Here is a 20,787-nt window from a genome sequence, read left to right on the forward strand (position 1 = left end):
GTTCCTTCCATCAGGGAACGGAGGTTACGAAAGTAACCATGACGATTTGTTACAGTAACATTAGTTAACTACATTAGTTAACATGAACTAACAATAAGCAACACTTTTACAGCACTTATTAAACTAGGTTAATGTTAATTTCAGCATTTACTAACATAATTTTTAACATTAAAATTTGTATATGTTAACATTAGTTAATGCATTTTGAACTAACATTAACTAACAATGAACAATAGTATTTGGATGAATTAACATTAACAAAGATTAATATATGCTTAGTACACTATACTACTACTACAGCTAATCTGAGAACTTGACAGTACGATACTGCAGATATTGTTGACTTTTGTATGACAAATTGCTTGCTATGTTCCTTTTTGTAAGTCAATTTGGGTAAAAGCTTCTGCTAAATGACTAAATGTTAATGTAATGTAATGTGCCATAAAAGTAATTGTCCATTGTTACGTTATGATACCTAATGCATGAGCTAATTTTAACAAATACATCCTTATTGTGAAATGTTACCAACATTTGAAGCCATTTCAGAGCAAATATTGAATATATACTGTATATTGAACATCATAAAAAGGCTGAAAAATATTAAGATTGATTTTTTTTTTGCTATATCGCCCACCACTAGTCGTAACCGAGGAATGATTATTCCTCAAAAATGTCAAAAACGAGATTAAAAAAAGAAACAGAAGTGAAGGATTGATAAGAGACAGTGGGGTTCTGTCATTTACAATGTCCCTCTGTTGTTGTTTTTTTCTCATATGCCATCCTCCCCTTCTTTCATTTCACATCTGTTACTTTCATTTCAGTTCAGCAGGCCAGCAATAACTTCACTCTGGCAGCTAACACCTTTACAGCCCAAAGCAGCAGTTCTCGACCTTTTTAAAAGCACTGCAAAGTAAATTTCTCTGGCATAGCCCTCACTACTCATGTAGGCAAAACAACAGGCAACAATAACAACACCTTTTGATCCTGCTATTGAATTGCTAGGTCTTTGCTTAAGATCTCCTTTCCTCTGAGGCTAATTCACATTAACTATGAGTCACGTCTTATGAGCTTCGAGCTGGTGAAGCTTGCCAATATAGATTAAGTCATCTTGCAGTGAAAGTTTACAGTTTCATAATAGCAGATATCAGTGCACAATCAAGCAGACATCTGAATCGGTATTGATAACTCAAGCTTTAGACATTTAGCTTCTTGAACCTTCAGCTTTGCATATGCAAAATGCTATTTGTTCAGTTTTTGCTTTCAGTATGTTAAGTATTAATCTTCTTAGCTTAATCCAAAATAGGCTCCCATGTGCTGTAAAGTTCAGCTAGAAGTAAATAGTGTATAAGTGCAGCACACTAACTAGCTTAACCAGCAAGACTCTCTTTGTGAACCAGTGTCACCAGAAAGACCAAAATGCTCAACCATCATTCACCAACTAAGTTGTGCTTGGTTATGCTAGTTCACCAACTAGACCAGCATCTACACCAGCATGAAAATCAGTAGGATAGCTAGTTAGCTATGAAATACTTTGGATGAGTTACCATCTATCTCCTCTAGAAGCCTGAACTGTCAGTGTGATGTTTACTAAAGCAAGTGATTTTTTGTTAAGACAAATAAGACTCGCTGAGCAATTAGCACCGCTCAGCAATACTGATGACAGAAATTAGTAATTAATTCCTCATACATCACAAGCAGTTATTATTGAAGAGATATGAAAAGGATGAGCCCCATTTGCATGTATTAGTTGGCCTTTACAAAGGCGTCATTGTGTTGTGTGTGTTTAGAGAGGCCGTGTGAAAAGCTGTAGGCTGGGTGAGCTGGGCTGAGACATGCCTGCAGATATCTGTTTTGAACCTCAGAGCCCTCTCACCAATTATCTCATTTACCCACAAAAGCAACCTGCCTCCCTAATTGGCTAATTGGCATCTTAATGACTTGACACACTGAATGTCCTTGTTTTATTTTTGTTGTGTTTTTTTCTCCAAGTTCATAGAAGGTAGTCACCAACTGTTGACCCACCGTAGAGAGAGGCTGTGTGTGGGTGTGTGTGCTTGTGAGTGTGTGTGCTTGTGTGTGTGTGTGAATGTGTGAGGGTGTGTTTGTGTGTGTGTGTGTGTGTGTGTGTGTAGGTGGGTTTAGGTGGTTTACGAGGACATGTTTTTAGGGTACAAACTGGTAATTGCAAAGGTATTATACTATAAATGTGGTTTATGAGGACATTTCTAGTGTCCCCATAATACAAATCACTTAAAAAAACATACTAAACAATGTTTTTTTTTTTTTTTAAATGTAAAATTGCAAAAAGTTTTTTTGTGAGGGTTAGGTTTAGGGGTAGGGTTAGGGAATCTATAGTTCGTACAGTATAAAAATCATTATGTCTATGGAGAGTCCTCATAAGGATAGCGCACCAACGTGTGTGTGTGTAATTGAGTATAGAAAACGAGAGTTCAAGTCAAAGAGGGATAAAACATTTAACTCAAAATCAGTTCATAGTTTAATTATAATTAATCTGAATGTTGACAATTCAGTTAAACTCACCAGTCACATGGGCCACCATCTGATAGTATGATCACTGCAGGCCATTTCAAGTACTGCAACAGCAAACACCTGCATAAAACAACAACACACCCCTATATTTGAATGGTGACTCCGACCATACATGTTTCAGGGATACTTACTGAATCTTGAAGTTGAAGTGTCTAATTTCTTTGTGTGTGTGTGGGGAGGTGTCTGTGTGTGAAATGAGACAGGGCCGAGCTGAGTTAGGACAGAGGTCGCAGAGTAGCCAAACAGACGGAAGCCCAAAATGAGAATGACTGACAGGGAAGGAAAGCGTAATACACTGGCCCAGTGGGTTACAGGGGCTAATAGAGAGACAGCAAAAGGGCACTCCCAGTTAATGCCGTAATACAGGCTGCCTCCAACTTCACTGAAATGTCATTTTATATTAACGTTTTCAGGTAGGCTGAAAAATGCCCTCGGACCAATTGCATCCATTACACTAGCATGTCATCTATACATTCTCCGGCACTAAGAATCATTCTTAATATCGCATTCATTTTTTTTCTTTTTTCAAGTTGATTTGTTTTCTATTTACTGTCATATCCCCCTTTAATCACTGTTTAATCGTCACAATACTGTATAAATACATTACAGTATAACAATATATGGGTGACTTCAGGTAATTTGGGCCACTTTGTGCCATTAATTTCTATTACAAAAGTGTCCAGAATTGCCTGAATTCACCTTTTTATATATTAAAAGAGAAACAGGAGAAAAAAATGTCAGTTCCTTAAAGTTAATTAAAGGGATAGTTTACCCAAAAATGGAAATTCTCTCATCATTTACTCAATCTCTTCCTGTTCCAAGAGTGTATAACTTTCTTTCGTCTGTGGAAAAGTAAGAGAGATGTTAGGCAGAATGTTAGCCTCAGTTGCCATTCACTTGCATGGATAAAGATGTTATGTAAGTGAATAGTGACTAAGGTAGACCTCTCCTTTTTTTTTTTTTTTTTTTTTGTTTGTTTAATGGAGTAAAAATTGTATATAAGTTTGGAAAAAATGAGAGTAGGTAAATAAAGACAGAATTTTTAATTTTGGGTAAACTATCCCTTTAATTGTAATTCCACTCCCTTCCACATAGTTCGAAAAGCAGCCAAAAAGTCTTAATTTATCTTCTGTACAGTATATAGACTCTGTCAGTCAAAATCTATCAAAAGTTATATAAGTATACATAACAGAAAAATAAGCTATCCAGTATAGCTGCTGTTCCCGGACCATAGCAAAATATAAACGATTTTATGACTACTACATTCTTAGACTTAAAGGAATATTCCGAGTTCAATAAAAGTTAAGCTTAATCGACAGCATTTGTGGCATAAAAAATTATATCGACTCGTACCTCATTTTCTTTAAAAAAAGCAAAAATCAAGGTTACAGTGGGGCACTAATAATGGAAGTGAATGGGGCCCATTTTTAGAGTGTTTAAAGGCAGAAAACTGAAGCTTATAATTTAATATAAAAGCACTTACATTAGTTCTTCTGTTAAAATTCATGTATTATTTAAGCTGTAAAGTTGATTAAATCGTAATTTTTAGTTGTTTTAGGGTTGTCATTACATCGTCATGGCAACGAAGTTGTAAAATATGCTATAACTTTACACAGAAAAGGTTAGTAAGCAATTTTAGCACACTAAAATCATGTTAACACGGATATTGTTTATGTCTGGTGGCTATACTTTTGAAATAGTGAGTATTTTAACATTTACGGATTGACCCCTTCACTTCCATTTTAAGTGCCTCACTGTAACCCAGATTTTTGCTTTTTTTAAGAAAAGGAGGGCAAGTCAAAATTAATTTTTGTGGTAATCAATATTATGCCACAAATGCTGTTGATTGAGCTTAACTTGTATTGAACCTGAAATATTCCTTTAAGTTCAAGACTAAATGCTCCCAAAAATGCAGCTAGCAATAGCATTAAGTATGCGTGGTGCTGGGTGGGCATTCGAGTGGCCTCCTGTGTTACCATTAGCGCTACTTCAAGTCTGCTGCTCTTTGGATGTATGATTGACTCTGTGAGATGCCTGATGGGGCAGCACAGTGTAATGGCCCATCGTTGGATGGGTGTCTTCCTTCAGTGAGGCAGGGATGTAGCATTAGTTCCATTGAGTGAGTCGACCATCTGCCTGGCATTAACCCCAGAACCCTCCTTCTCTTTACAGGCTGGACAATTTGCTTAATATGGCCTATGGCGTTAAGAGGTAATTAAAACTTCACCGAATGCCAGATGTCCATGTTGACAGTATGATTTTTATCAAATTTTTTTCTTCCTTCTTTTCTAAAAATCACACGCATTCAGTTCAAAGTTTTCCTCTTTCCTTGAGTTTCCTTTTGTTTTTGCTTTTTTTAATTTATTTTTTAACTCGATTACTCCTTATTTCAACCTACCAATCAGTAGCCCTAAAACATAAGTGTAAGAATCTTTTATAATTTGTAGTGTTGAGTATGCATTGTTTGATTATGATGATTATGAGTTCTATATTCCGTTTTGGTATTTTGTGTTTTATTGTGTGTAGCAAATGTTTTGAGGCGTGGCTTCCACAGGATTCAGGTGCTGAAGCCGTACCTCCGTCCAGCTTAGGGTTATACTATAGAGAGCTGCATACGATTTTTTACACAGAAACCCACCACTGGCAAAAATGTAACAAAATTCTGTATAGTTTCATTATATAGTCTTTACATTGTGTCCTAACCAGACTCAATGTGATAAAGTCATACGATTTCTTCCATGTCAATCTGTCCTAACAAGCCGCGTCAACGACAAGTGACGAGCAACAGGACATTTTGTCAATCGCGTAGTTTTTATTTCTGAGGCATCACGCTGGTTAGCCCTGCCAATCATGAAATATCATTGGTCCAAAATTCCACTCACATAACTGAACATTAAACATTAAATTGTAGTTCTTATTGGCAGAAATATTTCTTGTCGTTGGAAACTTGTCGCATCATGCCTGGTTAGGACACGGTGTATTGCTGTACATAAATTGGAGACACTTTACAATAAGGTTGCATTCATTTACATTAGTTAACAAAGAAATGAACAAACTAACAATGAACAATATATTTGCAACATTTATTAATCTTGGATAATGTTAATTTCTACATATATTAATAACTCTTGTTTTACATTAAAGATGTATACATTAACATTGATTAATGTAATAGGAAATAACATTAACAAATAATGAACAACGATATTTTGACCATCAAAGAAATAGTTCGCCCAAAAATTAAAAAAAAATCTGTCATCATTTACTCTCCCTTATGGAACAACACGAGGGCAAGTAAATGATGACAGAATTTTCATTTCTGGGTGAACTATCCTTTTAACTAATGTTAACCAATAGAACTGTATTGTAAAGTTTTAACAATATATTAAATGGTTAGATCGAAGGCTGTTAGTTAATGCCTTATTTTTTGGATTTATTTTTTTAAATGAGCTGGTGTAGAGCTAGACGGAGGGGGTGACAGCTCACCTGGATCCCTGCAGGAAATGTAGCATTTCACTGCAGGTTTAGGAGCCTCTGATCAGTTGGGCTTGCTCATGTTCTTTTTGCTTTGTGCTGCTGTGGTTTTAGTGTAAAGGCTTCTTTTCAACATGTTTTAGTGCTTATGACATTTTGTTGCATATTTTACTATCTATTGAAACACTTTGATGTCCACTGAACACCAAAGACTCAAGGCTAAGATGGGGTAGCATGAAAGGTTGTGCATTATGTGTGTGTTTTTTCATAGATAGTTTCAAGACTAAAGGCTCCAAATTTTAGTGTATTTCTTATCTTTCTAGAGAAGATCTTTTCTGTTTAGCGGATGCTGATCAGAATTAACCATTCCAGTTATTGTTGTTAGGAAAGCATGCTTGCAGAGAACCAGTTTCGAAAAAATCTTTGTGCTTCATCTGTTCTGTGTCGAGAGCTGACAAGTCTCAGGAAGTGAAAACAATAAAACAGGATATGCAAAACAAGATCTTTCAAAACAAATGAAGAGTCGAAGATGCCTTTTTATTTACACTGTGCGATCAGCTGTCAAATCGCTGAAAAAGGCCAGGAGGAAATCACATAAGCCTGCTTGCCTCAAGAGAGAGAAAAAGAGAGAGAATTTAGGGGGGAGGCATTGTGCTCAGTGAGCACACTGCAGTAGGTAATTAATGAACAAAGCCCAGTCTATAGAAGTGAGCATCACTAGGTGAAGGTGGGCAGCACAGAAGGGTGGGATGGCTCCAGGTCAGTTGCTTGTTGCTATGCAACTCCTTGTCCAACTGTTCGCCTGAGTTAGAACAACAGACAGCGCTCGGCCCTGCCCTATTAGTCACGAGACGCCTCTGTGTCAGCAATAAGCTCGTCTGACCCTCACCCGCTCGCTCTACTACAGATGACTGGCATCCAGATTACCACAAAGCCATATTTTGCCTCCTTCCCATGATGAATAATGGTGCTGGATTGATTATTTACAGTGAAATACCAGCATAATTGAAGTCATGAGATGGTTGCTTGTTACACGGCACAAAGTGAGCCGACTTACCATTATACCCTTCATTTACATTATGAGACACAAACGACAGGACACAAAAGAGAAAGAGAGAGACAGATGTATTGACTCTGCCAGGATGAACCAGCTAAAACGCAGATGAAATGACTGAGTAATTCTTGGCAGAACAAGAAGCAGGGAATTGGCCGGCCCCGTAGTCCGTGCAGTGCTATCGATCACAGTCACACACTGCAGAGCGGCATAGGGTGTGGGTGGAATACACTCTTGTTCCCCATGCTAGCTAGCTGGAAAGCATGGCTTCCATTTTTTGCTTGCTGGTAGCTTCCTATCCCCCCCCCCCCCCCCCCATTCTTCATTGAAGACGGCGGCAGCAAAGCGGAAATCTCAATTAAAGCACACCCAATAATGCCTATAGTCATTCCTTGAGAGGTGGCACACAAAATGAACCTTTTATCCAATTTACCTTTTATTTAAAGTGGAAATTTCCCTTAAGCGGAAAGGCAATTAAGTGAAATCAACTGAGCATTCAAATCTCTGTATCATGTGGTAGGAAAAAATGGGGAAGAAAGGAAAGATTACAAGAATAAGAGCAGATTTACTCGGTCGCATACGAAATCTCTGATGATTTTTGAAGGTATTAATGTGCAGAGTTCCTGTAATTTAGTTTCCCAATAGATCTGCACAGGAAGACAGAGAAAGAAAAGAGCTCTGTGTCTCGGAGCCCATGTGAATGACACTTCTGCACAGCCCCCTGCAGCCGGCATCGAAGCGCAGCCTTTTTATTCGCCATTCAGAAACCCCACCGGTTTGCCTTGCGTCTGAAGAATGGAGCAGATATTCAGACTTGTGATGGATAAAAAGTGGTAGATGGAAAGATTGCAATGGCACACATCTTGTGATATTCCAGGCCTAATCACGATCATATCTGCCTGTGTCTGATTTTGAAGGTGAAATTGCAGGTCTGCATAGCAATGCAGAGTTTTAGCGCAACTCTTCAATAATCAGCAGGTGAAGACAGTTAGAAGCGGCACGTTTCTCAGCAGTGATTCAGTGCCACAAAACAACTTCCTCCCTTTTTCATCTTTTTCATTTCTCACTCTCTCTCTTCCTCCAGGTTCTCTCCCATCACTATTGACAGCATGACCAGTCTAGTAGGGATGAATATCCCAGGTCACACAGGAACGGGCTGGTGTATCTTCGTCTACAACCTGTCGCCAGACTCAGACGAGAGTGTTCTGTGGCAGCTCTTCGGACCATTCGGCGCCGTCAACAACGTCAAGGTGATCCGCGACTTCAACACCAACAAGTGCAAGGGGTTCGGTTTCGTCACCATGACGAACTACGACGAAGCGGCCATGGCCATCGCCAGTCTGAATGGGTATCGGTTGGGTGACCGAGTCTTGCAGGTGTCTTTCAAGACCAACAAGACCCACAAGTCCTGAACTCCCTTCCTATCACTTGCGTAGCTCCTAACAGCTCCTCTATTACTAAAACCCACCGCTGCCCACTCAGCTACTCAAAACAGGAACGCACCCAATCAACAAACCCACAAAAAAGAACTGGATATGGCTTATAATATAACTTTGGACCTATAAGCCAATGCTGCCTAAGTATTACAAAATGACAAATTGAGAATATTCATTATTTGGAGACCCTGGAAGTGGTACAGGGATTCTGTTATATATCTTCTGAGTTCTTGTGGTTGTTTTCTTTTCTTTTTTTCTTTTTTTTTTCTCTGTAAACAGTAGCAAAACCAGACCGCCCTTATTTTGAAGGAGAAAATGTCCTTCTTTAGATCAAACTCTCTTGGTCTCGATTCAGGATTTATTCTTTCTTTCTTAAATCCGGATCCACTGTCGTTAGAATAACACCTCCCTGGTAAGAGAACGGGAGGGGGCTCTTTTTAAAAATCAGTGATCATTCATTCATTTGTTTTGATGTAAATTGTTAGAAATCCCCCAAATTATTTGACAGGGATGACGCCATCCCTTTTCTCTAATGCAGAAGATGTTTCTAGCATAGTTTTGGTTTTGTACTACAAGCAAAACACATGTCTGTCCTCACGGGGGATAAGGGGGAGGGGAGAGGGAAGGGATGGGTAAGCACTCCTGATGACACGTTACGTACAACAAAAAACCTACACACACACTGTTGCCAAAGAGAAAATCTCTTTGCTTGAAAATGCGTTTAGAAAAAATGAAAAAATAAAGAGAAAGAAGATCTATTTTTATAACTAATGATTCAAATAATTATTGAAGAATTTTTACAAGAATCTGGATTTGAAAAAAGAGAAAAATATTTTGACTGGCTAATTAGGGATAGGGGAGGGGTCAGGTGCCACCTTGTCTTGTTCGTTCTGCCGTGGTACTTTTTAGGATCAAAGGTTGTTTGTTTTTCGGGGAGAACCGGATTGGAAATGGTTTTGTAGATTAAAGAATTTATCAAGGGATGCAAATTCAGGCTGGTAATTTTTCATAGCAGTAATTACTCCACAGCGATACCCAATAGGAGAGGGATTCTTCCCAGGCCGATCACATCTTCACAGTCAAGAGCCCAAAGCAAGGCCACTCATCATCCACTCATTTTATTTAGACCATCAGTCTTTGGGATATAAGTAATAAAGACATATGTATACACACACACTTATCCATTGGGAAAGCATACATGATTGCGTTTCGTTTGCTCTAATTTTGTGATATTGCATTTGAGATGTACTTCCTTTAGCGATCAACAGTAGGTGCTATATTACATGGTTCACATATCTTAAATATCCAACTTTGTTGTTCTTCGTGTTGTTTAGAGAGAAAAAAAAGAAAATTTTGATGTTGGCATTATATTAAGCTGCTGTTTTATCTTTTTTGTTTTGTTGTTGTTTACTTTGATTGTCGGCCCCCATCTGGTCCCCCAGATAAACAAATTTGGGCCTTGTAGAATCACTTGACGAGTTTTCTTTGGCTTGCTTACTTCTAGGTTATTTGCTGAGTGTACAGCATTTGTCGAAATTCAGCGATAATTAGCTAGTTTTGTTAGTCTAGTATTCGTTTCCTCAAAGGATCTATTACAACTGTGTCTTTCTTTGTTGTGTACAAATAGATGATATATAGTCAACATTTTTTGTTCCGATATCTATATCTATCTGAGTTGTCCTGCTTTTTGTTTGGGATTGTCTTTTTTCATATGAAAACTTTATGAAGTGATGGTTCAGTTACTTAGAAAACTCGTGAGGAATCCTGTTTAATATGTTGTCATGTCGCTTGTGAAGATAAAGAAAAAAAATCAAGAAAAAAAAATAATTGAAAATTTGGATCGATTTATTTGATTTACCGCCGCAGCAAAAGAAATCGAACAAAAAGCTTCTTGAGAAAATCTGTATTTATTTATTGATTGATTGATTGTTTCATTGATTAAATTATTTATTTATCTCGATTATTTATTTATTCGTTCGTTTCTTATGTTGTCTGTGTTTTTGCGTGATTCTGGTACAGGGATGGGGGGTCTTTCTGAGCTAAAGGGAACAAATGACTAGGGGAGACGCTCTTCCATTAGTCCTGTGCACTGAGAAATTTTAGTACGTTTGTGCTTTGTACCAATATATCAAAATTACAATATAAAAAAATTTAAAAGTCAAAAACGAAAAAAATGTCAAGAGGGTTGGTGAGGCTCTTCCCTTATTAATAGAAACAGTTACTCGCTATGCATAACCTAGCCGATAGTTCAATTTGCTATTGCTTTTTTCTTGTCTTGTTAAACATAAATCTTTAAATCTTTTTCAATAAAGTTTAGTCTTAATAGAATGTTATAACAGTTGTTCTGGTTCAATATAACCTGTGATAAGTTTGTGTAGTTTAAAAGCCACTTCCCGTCCTCCCTCCACACACTACCGTTGCTTTGTGATTAAACTTTATGCAAAAATGTGGGTCTGAAATGTAGTTTCTCATGGATCTCTACCACATTAATGTCAGGCTTTGCAGCCCTAATTTGATCAATATGTGTCCGTATTGTTTTAGTATTATTCATTGCATTTGAAATGTAACCTTCATGTAAATGACTTCTGCCATACTCCAAAAAAAAGTTGTTGACTCTGATTGTACTGGTTGAAGAAAAAAGAAATAGCTACAGAAGATACTATTTGATAGATGACACCTGTTATATATTTTCTAAGATATAGTCTATTTTAAGAGGTAAATTTCCTGAATGGAGAGCTCAGCTCATGTTGAGATAAGACCGGTGTGAAAGCTGGAGAACTAAAGAAAATCACGCAGATACTGTATGTTCATGAACAGTCTTACATTCCTCCACCTCCTCAACAACACCTATAATGTCATCCATCCTTCCACTGCTCCGTCTCTAGGGGCGGCGGCACAGCCCTTCTCAAACCCCGCTGCGGCTGGGAGTTTGAATTATGCAATGACCCCAGTAGAATGTTGTTCTAATGAACAAATTTCCTACATTATGTCCTCCTCTTTTGGTTAATGGCATCACCCTCTGCGTGTCTGAGCACCAATGGCTGTAAGGGAACAAGTTTAGGATGCGTCTGTCTGTGCGTGTGTGTGTGCGTGTGTGTGTGTGTGTGCATGCGAGTGTTTGAGAGAGTTTGTGGGGGTATTTGAAACATGGGTCCATGCCTTTACAGTGTGTGCCCAAATTGCAGCGTCTCTCCCCCTGTAGCGCCTTATAGTGGTAGCCTGCCAATAGGAACCCATAAGCCAGTAGTGTAGGAGGGAAGGCAAAGTGAGGAACAAGGCTCTTGTCATAATTTATTTTCTCCTGAAATGTGTTTGTTTACTATCTGAAAAATCTATAAATCTTTTAAGACAAAAAAGATGAAAAAAAAAAAAATTCACCGGACCAAGCTGGTCTCTCCTACTTACGTTATTACTTATCTATCGATTATTGATTATTGTTACTATGATTAATATTATTCTCATTATCCTTATTCTTATTACCAATCAAATTACTGCGATGAATGACTTCATGTTATCCTTGCTAGTTTAGGTCATTTCTGAAACTGGAAACAAAATATGGAAAAAAAGTACTTGCTGTAAATGTTTTTTTCTTTTTCATAAAACTGTTGTGTTTGAATTATTTGTACTTTTGAATGTTGGGACAATAAAATAAGATGTGGAAAGTTGTGTGGCGCCATGTCGTGTTCAAAAAATGTAACACAACTGGATTTAACTTCATGAAACCAATATACTCAGAAATCCTGATATTTTAAATATTCAGGTTTAAATTCTTATGACCCTGCAGGCACCAAATGTCACTTGAGCTGCACCTTTTTGATATGAATTTGATCAGTTATCCAAATGTGCGTAAATGCCAGTGTTATTACTTTCACTAAAGGTAAAATTTAGGTTATTACATTAAGCATGCCTCTTGCAGTCTGTAATACAGCACAGACAGCTGTGGAATAGTGAGATGATAAAGAGAGCACAGTGCCCCCTGTATTCTTCCTGAAGAATTGACTGAATTTTGCCTTTTAAAGACTACGTGTCCCTGCTTTAATAAAAGAAAATAGGCAAATAAACTGTATTTATGAAGTCAGTTGACTATATAGAAATTAATTCATCCTCCTTTAAACAACATTTGTATTGTTAAAGAGATAGTTCATAAACAAATGGTAACTCTGTCATCATTTTCTCACCCTTGAGTTGTTCCAAACCCGTTAAGACTTTTTTTCTTCCATGGAACACAAAAGGAGATGTAACACCTTGTCTTCACCGGACACAAGCAGCGCGTTGCGTCAGAAGCAAATAGATTCCTTTATAATCAATGAAGCTGTCTGACGTGCCGACAGTAAACAGATGCCCCGTTCTATTACTTACGTGCTGCAGAGCTACTCCAGCCACTTTATCATCCCGTCAGTCTGAAATAAAATTATTAAATTTACCAAATATCATATGTTTGAATCTTTTTGCTTTAAATTTTGTTTGTTACATATTTAAATAACTTCTGACTGCTACATTTAAGCCAGCTTGTGATGTTTCTGGTCTCTGATCTACTTATTTCAATAATATTTTGTGTCTAACCACATGTTTACTCAGTATTAACAACAAAAACATTGCAAAAAAATTTATATTTATAATTATTAAATAAGTAAAAAAAAATAATAATAATAAAAATAAAAATAATTATCAGTGGATTTCTGTGGAAAATAAGAGTTATTTTCCCTGTTTAACTCTTGTTGAAGTCTACTCGAGCTCACAGCTGATTGGTCCATGCTTTCTGCAAATCATTAAGAATGTTCATGTGTTGAATGTGTTGTGTCAACGGACGTGCCCAGTGTAGACATGGTGTTATGCAGAAAATTAACATCAGTCACCATTCACTTTTATTGAATGAAAAAAATATGCAGTGAAAGTGAATGGTGACTGAGACTAACATTCTGCCTTACATCTCCTTATGTGTTCCATGGAAGAAAAAAGTAATGGATCTGGAAATCATGACAGAATTCAAATTTTGGGTGAACTATCCCTTTAAATACTCACTTTAAAGAGTTCATTAAAGTAAATTAGTATGGAAGTGCTATCACTCAACACATGGATGGCTTGCCTCAGTTTGTGGCCTGTGTCTTTGGGGTAGGTGGAGTATGATGCTGTGCTGAAGGGCAAAAGGGTCGAGGGGTGTGATCAAGCCATCCGGGCTTTCCGAGTCTATACACACCGTTAAAGATTTAATGAGGCAAAAGCCCCATGAAGGATGAGCACTGGCAATATGAGTCATCACGTCCTCTCTTTAAAAATTCCCCTACTAACCACAGTCTCCTAAAAAAAAAATGACAGGAGATCCACTGCGTCTTTAACTGATGGGGCTGATATCTTCATTAGACAACTGCTTCACCTTGTTGTGTTGCTGTTCTGGAAACAAGTGGCAGAATGTGTAATGTACTCGCCAGCCATTTGATTGGCATCTTCCGTAAACATCTGGCATGATGCCATACGTGGCAAATTATTGTGCAATGCAAACTCGATCTCTCACAATCTGGCATACTGTATATTTGCTCAAGAGATGAACAGGGGTTATGTCATTGAAACTGAACATGAGTACAGTCAACAGCTAAACAGATACCTCTTGATTTGAATTACTGACAAGGATTGCGCACCTATAGAACAGGTATCCTTCATACATTAGTAGTCAACCCATTTAAGTGGATGACCCATATGGGTTTTTATATGGCCAATGCCAATCCCAATAATACAGTATTGTGATGACTGGCTGATACAATGCCGGTATGGTGTATATAATTACACAACAGTTAGATATGTTCCTATTATAAGATTGGATAAACCTGTTGCCTTGTGCCTAGTATATATAGGGGAGACCAGGGCTAGTTGTCATACAAGGGCTATATCTCAGTAACGAGGCATCTTGGAGACAAATGTTCAGTTGCTCAAATGTGTGTTTTCTCTAGCAGAGGTTTTGTTTGTTGGTTTCAAACACCTAGTTCCAAACCCTCTTAAATAAATATATTTTTTGTTAAATAAATAAAGTACATTTTCACTTTCATTATATTTTTGTTATAGCTCTTGGGAAAACAAGCAAAAATAATCAAACACCACCACACTGAAAAACTGAGTGGGGTTTACTTAAAAAAAAAACCTAGGAAAGATTTTCCATGCAGAAATTGTTAGTAAATTTAACAGACCATATTTTAAGTAATGGCTACACACAATTCTTGCTGGCATTAATTAGAAATTCTCAGGTAAAGTTTACCTTGCAATTCTCTTTTTCAAGTAAATTTCACTCTATTTGTACATTTTACTTAAGCACTGAATCAAGCCATGCTTTTAAAAGTTTACTTTTTTTATTGTATTTTTTATTAATGTACCACATGACACACAAAAGCAGAACTGATAAATATCAGTCTGATCGATATACTATAGTAAAATACTATACAATACTCATACAATAATTTCTGTGTTAGACAATCTCTGGTTTGAGTTCCTCTTAGTAGAAGACACATATGGCTTGCTGGCTTTGCTCTCTCTGTCTTTCTGTCAGACAGAGTGTGGCCATTCGCCTCCCTGCTAGGCTCTGGGGGCGAGGGAGAGATACTGGTTTGGGTGGCAGGGGCCCAGGATCTGCTGCCTGTTTATGAGGAGACAGACGGTGTAGGTCTGCTCCCTTCACTCCATTCTTCACCCCCAGCCCAGGCGGTCCACCACTACCAATGAGACCACCATCAAGACCACTATCCACTGACATGGGTCACAAACTCCCTCGCTATCTCTTTCACACAAACCACTTGTTCTCTTATTTATACACTTTGTATATTTCCTCTCTCCTTCATTATACTTTGTTTTTGTACCAAGGTTATTATCATTAACTATTATGAAAATATGAAAAGTTGTAGCAAAAAAACATTATTTTAATGTCAGTTACAGTACTATAAGTACTGCGTATGCTTTGCCTATAATTTAAAAGTTGGCAATCATGCCAACAATAGTGTGAAAGACTCCATAACCCTAGGGAAGGAGGACACAGGAAAGCAGGTTTTCCAGACTCAGGTAAGGCTTTTAATTGCCACTTCAATATTTTACAACTTTCACAGACTCAACAGTTTCAGAGGCACGTAGACAGTCAAACTCATTTAGCTTCACAACGTAAACTCATTAGCTTCACAACATAAACTCATTAACTTCACAAGCATCGTAGGTTTCCTTGTGCCAAACTCTCTCTGCCTCTGCTGGTGGCGTGGCCGTATATATGCCGCTCTCCCCATACTAACTGGAATTAGAGACAGGTGTTAAACATAATCTAGCTAAGGTGTAAGTGCCCTTACCGCTTTCCCTCACTCCGGACAGACGCTCGACCACGCCCCCGCTGCCACATATCCTCACCGCCTGACTCAGGCCGGGGAGCCATCCGGCCTGTCTACCACCCCCCCATTTCTGGAACGGAAGTCAGCGACAGCCATCTGTACCCCCCAGTCTGTGAACCACCTTGAATTTAAAGGGCTGGAGAGCCAGATACCACTGAGTGATCCACGCATTGGTATCTTTCATACGGTGGAGCCATTGGAGTGGTGCGTGATCCAAGCAGAGGATGAAGGCCCACCCCAGCAGGTAGTAACGGAGAGTGAGGATCGCCCACTTGATGGCCAGACATTCTTTCTCCATGGTGCTGTACTTTGTTTCCCTCAAGGAGAGCTTGCGGCTGATGTACAGTACCGGGCGCTCCTCCCCCTCCACCACCTGCGAGAGTACAGCCCCCAGCCCTCTATCTGAAGCGTCCATCTGCAATACGAAAGGGAGAGAGAAATTAGGTGCATGTAAAAGCGGCCTGCCGCAAAGTGCGGCTTTAATCTGTGTAAACGCCCGTTGACACTGCTCCGTCAACTGGACCGGGTCTGGAGCTCCCTTTTTAGTGAGATCAGTCAGCGGGCTGGTGACTTCCGAATAATTAGGCACAAACCTCCTATAATAGCCAGCCAGCCCCAGGAACTGTCTCACCCCCTTTTTGGTCTTGGGTCTCGGGCAGGTTGCAATCGCCGCAGTCTTGTCAATTTGGGGACGCACTTGGCCGTGGCCCAAGTGGAACCCCAGATACCATACCTCCACCCACCCAACCACGCACTTCTTGGGGTTTGCTGTGAGCCCCGCCCATCGCAGTGATCTCAGAACCGCCCTCAGATGCTGCATATGCCGCTGCCAATCATTACTGTAAATGATGATGCAGCAGCGTACGCCAAATGCGGTCTGAGGATTCAGTCCATGAGGCACTGAAACGTGGCCGGAGCCCCAAACAAACCAAACTGAAGCATCACAAATTGGTGTAATCCAAACGGTGTGGAGAAGGCTGTTTTCTCACGGGAAATTGGTGTCAAGGGGATCTGCCAATAACCCTTTGTCAAATCCAATGTCAAATAAAATCGAGCAGTGCCCATCCGATCGAGCAACTCATCAACGCGAGGCATTGGGTATGCATCAAATTTAGACACTGCGTTGACTTTTCTATAATGCACACAGAACTGTACAGACCTGTCGCTCTTAGGAACTAGAACAACCGGGCTGGACCAATCGCTGTGGGATTCCTCTATTACCCCCATATCGAGCATCGCATCCAATTCATCCCGAACTATTTTCTTTTTGTGCTTGGGCAATCGGTAAGGATGGCTATGTACCACCACCCTCGGCTCGGACTTGATTTGGTACTGGATGAGGTTCATACGACCCGGTAGAGGGGAAAACACGTCTGCAAAGTCCTGTTGCAACTTGGCAACCTCTGCGACTTGATACGGTGAGAGGTGGTGTCCACAAGTGACCGGAGTGATATGATTAGGTCTTGTATTCACCTCCGGCCCGAGCTCCACCCTCTCCGGAACTACCGCAGCCAATGTCACAGGGACCGCCTCCCTCCATAATTTCAGAAGGTTGAGGTGATATATTTGACGTGCGCCCCCTCTATCGGTTTGCTTTACCTCATAATCGAGATCCCCCACTCGTCGTGTGACCTCAAAGGGTCGTTGCCACTTGCCATGTAATTCGGAGCCTGATGTGAGGAGCAATACGAGTACCTTATCTCCCGGTGCAAACTCCCGCAGCCAAGTTCCCCTGTTATACAGTCGGCTCTGTCGTTCTTGAGCTTGGAGCAAATTCTCCTGTGTTGGTTGCCCCAAGGTGCGGAGTTTTGCTCTAAGATCAAGAACGTATTGAATTTCACTTTTACTGGTTAAAGGTCCCTCCTCCCAAGCTTCGCGTATGACATCAAGCACGGCGCGCAGGTGCCGCCCATACAGTAGCTCAAATGGGGAAAACCCAGTGGAGGCTTGCGGGACCTCTCGTACTGCGAATAACAGGGGATCGAGCCATTTGTCCCAATTTTTAGCATCCTCTTGCATGAACTTATGAATCATGTTTTTGAGGGTTTTATTAAATCGCTCCACCAGGCCATCTGTTTGTGGATGGTAAACGCTGGTGTGAATTGACTTAATGCCCAATAATTCATAAAGCTTGCGTAGTGTCCGTGACATAATGGTTGTGCCCTGGTCGGTGAGGATTTCTTTTGGAATCCCCACCCGGGAGATTATTTTGAAGAGTGCCTCCGCAACACTACGTGCTGAGATGCTGCGTAGAGGCACTGCTTCCGGATATCACGTTGCATATTCCACTAGGAATAATACAAAGTGATGTCCGCGTGCTGACCGCTTTTATGGCCCAATGAGATCCATGCCAATTCTCTCGAAGGGGACCTCGATCAGTGGAAAGGGGCGCAATGGCGCTTTTGGGGTGGCCGGTGGATTCACCAGCTGACATTCGCGGCATGCCGCACACCACCTGCGGACATTGCCGCCAATGCCTGGCCAATAAAAATGGGCTGTTAGTCGGTTCAGTGTTTTCCTTTCCCCTAGGTGACCTGCCATCAGATTATAATGAGTTGCCTGGAACACCATTTCCTGGCGGCTCCACGGTATTAAGAACTGGGTTGTATCTTCCTTTGTTTGAGCATCCTGCGTCACTCTATACAACCGCTCATTTATAATTGTGAAATAGGGATATGAAAGTGCGACACCTGGCCAGAGCTGTTGACCATCGATCACTCTCACTTGGTCGAAATCCCCTTTGGGAATTCCCCTGAGGATGGGAGGGGCCGTAGTCATCCTGACTTGGATCCGACGAAGACGGCCCTGGCTCCGCCTCACCTGCCAGAGCATCGCACATTTCACATCTCGTCGCTTTTGTACAGGACCCATCTGCGCACATTCCCTTTAATACATTTCTGAATTCGGGCCAATTAGTCCCCAAAATCAGCAGATGGGTGAGACGGGAACTAACCGCGGCCTCCACTCTATGCTTTGTTCCCTGGAATTTAATCACAAGGGTCACCACAGGGTAGTTTTGAATATACCCATGCACACACTTCACCCTCACCATTTTAGCTGTGCCCAAAGCCTCATGTTGAACCAAGCGTCGGTGGATAGTGGTTTGATTGCAACCCGTGTCGGTATCGTTACCGGTATCTGGTATGCTCCGGCCCGGTCAGGGGGCAGCCTGCAGAGTGTTGGGGACTCGAACCACCGTCCCCAGCTCCATCACAGGGCATTGATACCGAAAGTGTCCCGGATCCCCGCAACTCCAGCAGGCTGGCCCAGGCGCCACGCCCACACCTGTGTCAGCGGACACTTCCATCTGAGGGGGAGGGTGGCGGAGCACTGTAGAAACTGGGGGCGGTGCAAACCCTCGCGTGTGGGGAACAGGCCTCGGTGGCAGGGCTCCTCACCTCCGCGGGGCAGGAACGGGCTCTGGAGAGAGAGCAGAGTGAGAGGGAAGAGGGGAGGGGGAAGAGAATGGGGAAAACATAGGGGGAGGGGAGAGGGAGTAGGAGGGCTCTTCTGCCCTCGGGTATGCCACCATATGGTCCTCCGCCAGTCGGACAGCTTCCTCCAGCGACGCCGGGCGGTAGCAGTGGACCCACTCCGCCGTTCCTTTTGGTAGTCGATGGATTAGCTGCTCCAGCACCACCTGGTCGATCACTCCCATGACATCGCGAGCCCCTGCCAGCAGCCATTTCTGGCATGCGTCCCGGATCTGTTGGGTGAAGGCAAACAGGCGGCCAGTCCTCTCCAGCTTCATGTAACGAAACAGCTGGCGGTACTGCTCTGGACTGCGGCCAACCAACTGCAGGATGGACTTCTTCAGGTCCTCATAATCCAGGAGGTTAGCCGCCGGCAGTTGTTGAGCAGCAAGCTGGGCTTCCCCGGACAGCAACGGGAGGAGCCTGGCCACCCCAGATCTCTGCGGTCTGCTCGAACAAGTCGAGGAAGGCTTCAGGATCGTCTTCCGCCCTATCTTCAAGAGCGTGTGTGGGGGCAGGGGGCTGTTGTCCGGGGACGCTGCTGGGGCTCTCTCCTGGCTTAGAAGGCTCCGGATCGCATGCCGGTCCTCTGTTTGAGCTTGTAGGATTTTGCAGAACCGCCGATCTTGGCGAAGCTCAAGCAGGGAATGTTGGTGGGACTGGTGTAGGCCAGTGAGGGACTGGAGGATCTCTGCCAACTGCGAGGACTCCATGGAGCGTACTTCCTCCAACTTCAAACCCGGTTTTCGGCACCAGTGTGAAAGACTCCACAACACTAGGGAAGGAGGACACAGGGAAGCGCGTTTTCCAGACTCAGGCAAGGCTTTTAGATCGCCACTTCAATGCTTTACAGCTTTCACAGACTCAACAGTTTCAGAGGCACATAGACAGTCAAACTCATTTAGCTTCAAAACATAAACTCATTAGCTTTACTACATAAACTCTTTAACTTCACTAGCATCGTAGGTTTCCGTGTGCCAGACTCTCTCTGCCTCTGCTGGTGGCGTGGCCATTTATATGCCGCTCTCCCCATGCTCACTGGAATTAGAGACAGGTGTTAGACATAATCTATCTCAGGTGTAAGCACCGTTATTGCTTTCCCTCACTCCGGACGGATGCTCGACCACGGACGCTCGACCACGCTGCCACAAATAGCTTTATTGACTCTTTATTGAATATTTACGTTAACTAAAATAAACATAAAAAATTAGCAAAAGAACACTTTTCTTGTGTGGTATTTCAAAGCAAAAACTTCCATCTAATTCACTAACCTCCCTACGCAGGCACAATCAGTGCTGAAATAGCACTGTGTCTTTAGTATTTAAATGATGTCATGACCATTAGGCTTGGGATCAATGCCTTTTTCACGCATCGATAATCAGAAGATGTTCCCGATGATTATCAATGTATATCTGGATTTTTTTCAGATATAAAAGGACTACCTG

At 41.2% G+C, this 20,787-nt stretch overlaps 1 protein-coding gene across 6 annotated transcripts in view; it reads left to right on the forward strand.

The window, feature by feature from the left end:
* The window catches only part of elavl4 (ELAV like neuron-specific RNA binding protein 4), a 134,460-nt gene extending 122,281 nt beyond the window's left edge, over positions 1 to 12,179 (forward strand). For 4 of the 6 annotated variants that reach the window (XM_051653937.1, XM_051653936.1, XM_051653939.1 and 1 more), the window contains exons 7-8: positions 4,723 to 4,761; positions 8,163 to 12,179. In XM_051653937.1, coding sequence (XP_051509897.1) covers positions 4,723 to 4,761; positions 8,163 to 8,490 — 367 coding nt within the window. In that variant the 3' untranslated portion in view covers positions 8,491 to 12,179. The remainder of the gene's footprint in view (positions 1 to 4,722; positions 4,762 to 8,162) is intronic. The other 2 variants (XM_051653941.1, XM_051653940.1) reach the window with 1 other exon arrangement.
* Positions 12,180 to 20,787: the final 8,608 nt, after the last annotated feature.

Source organism: Myxocyprinus asiaticus, chromosome 24, assembly GCF_019703515.2.
Source record: "Myxocyprinus asiaticus isolate MX2 ecotype Aquarium Trade chromosome 24, UBuf_Myxa_2, whole genome shotgun sequence".
NCBI classification, from domain to species: domain Eukaryota; kingdom Metazoa; phylum Chordata; class Actinopteri; order Cypriniformes; family Catostomidae; genus Myxocyprinus; species Myxocyprinus asiaticus.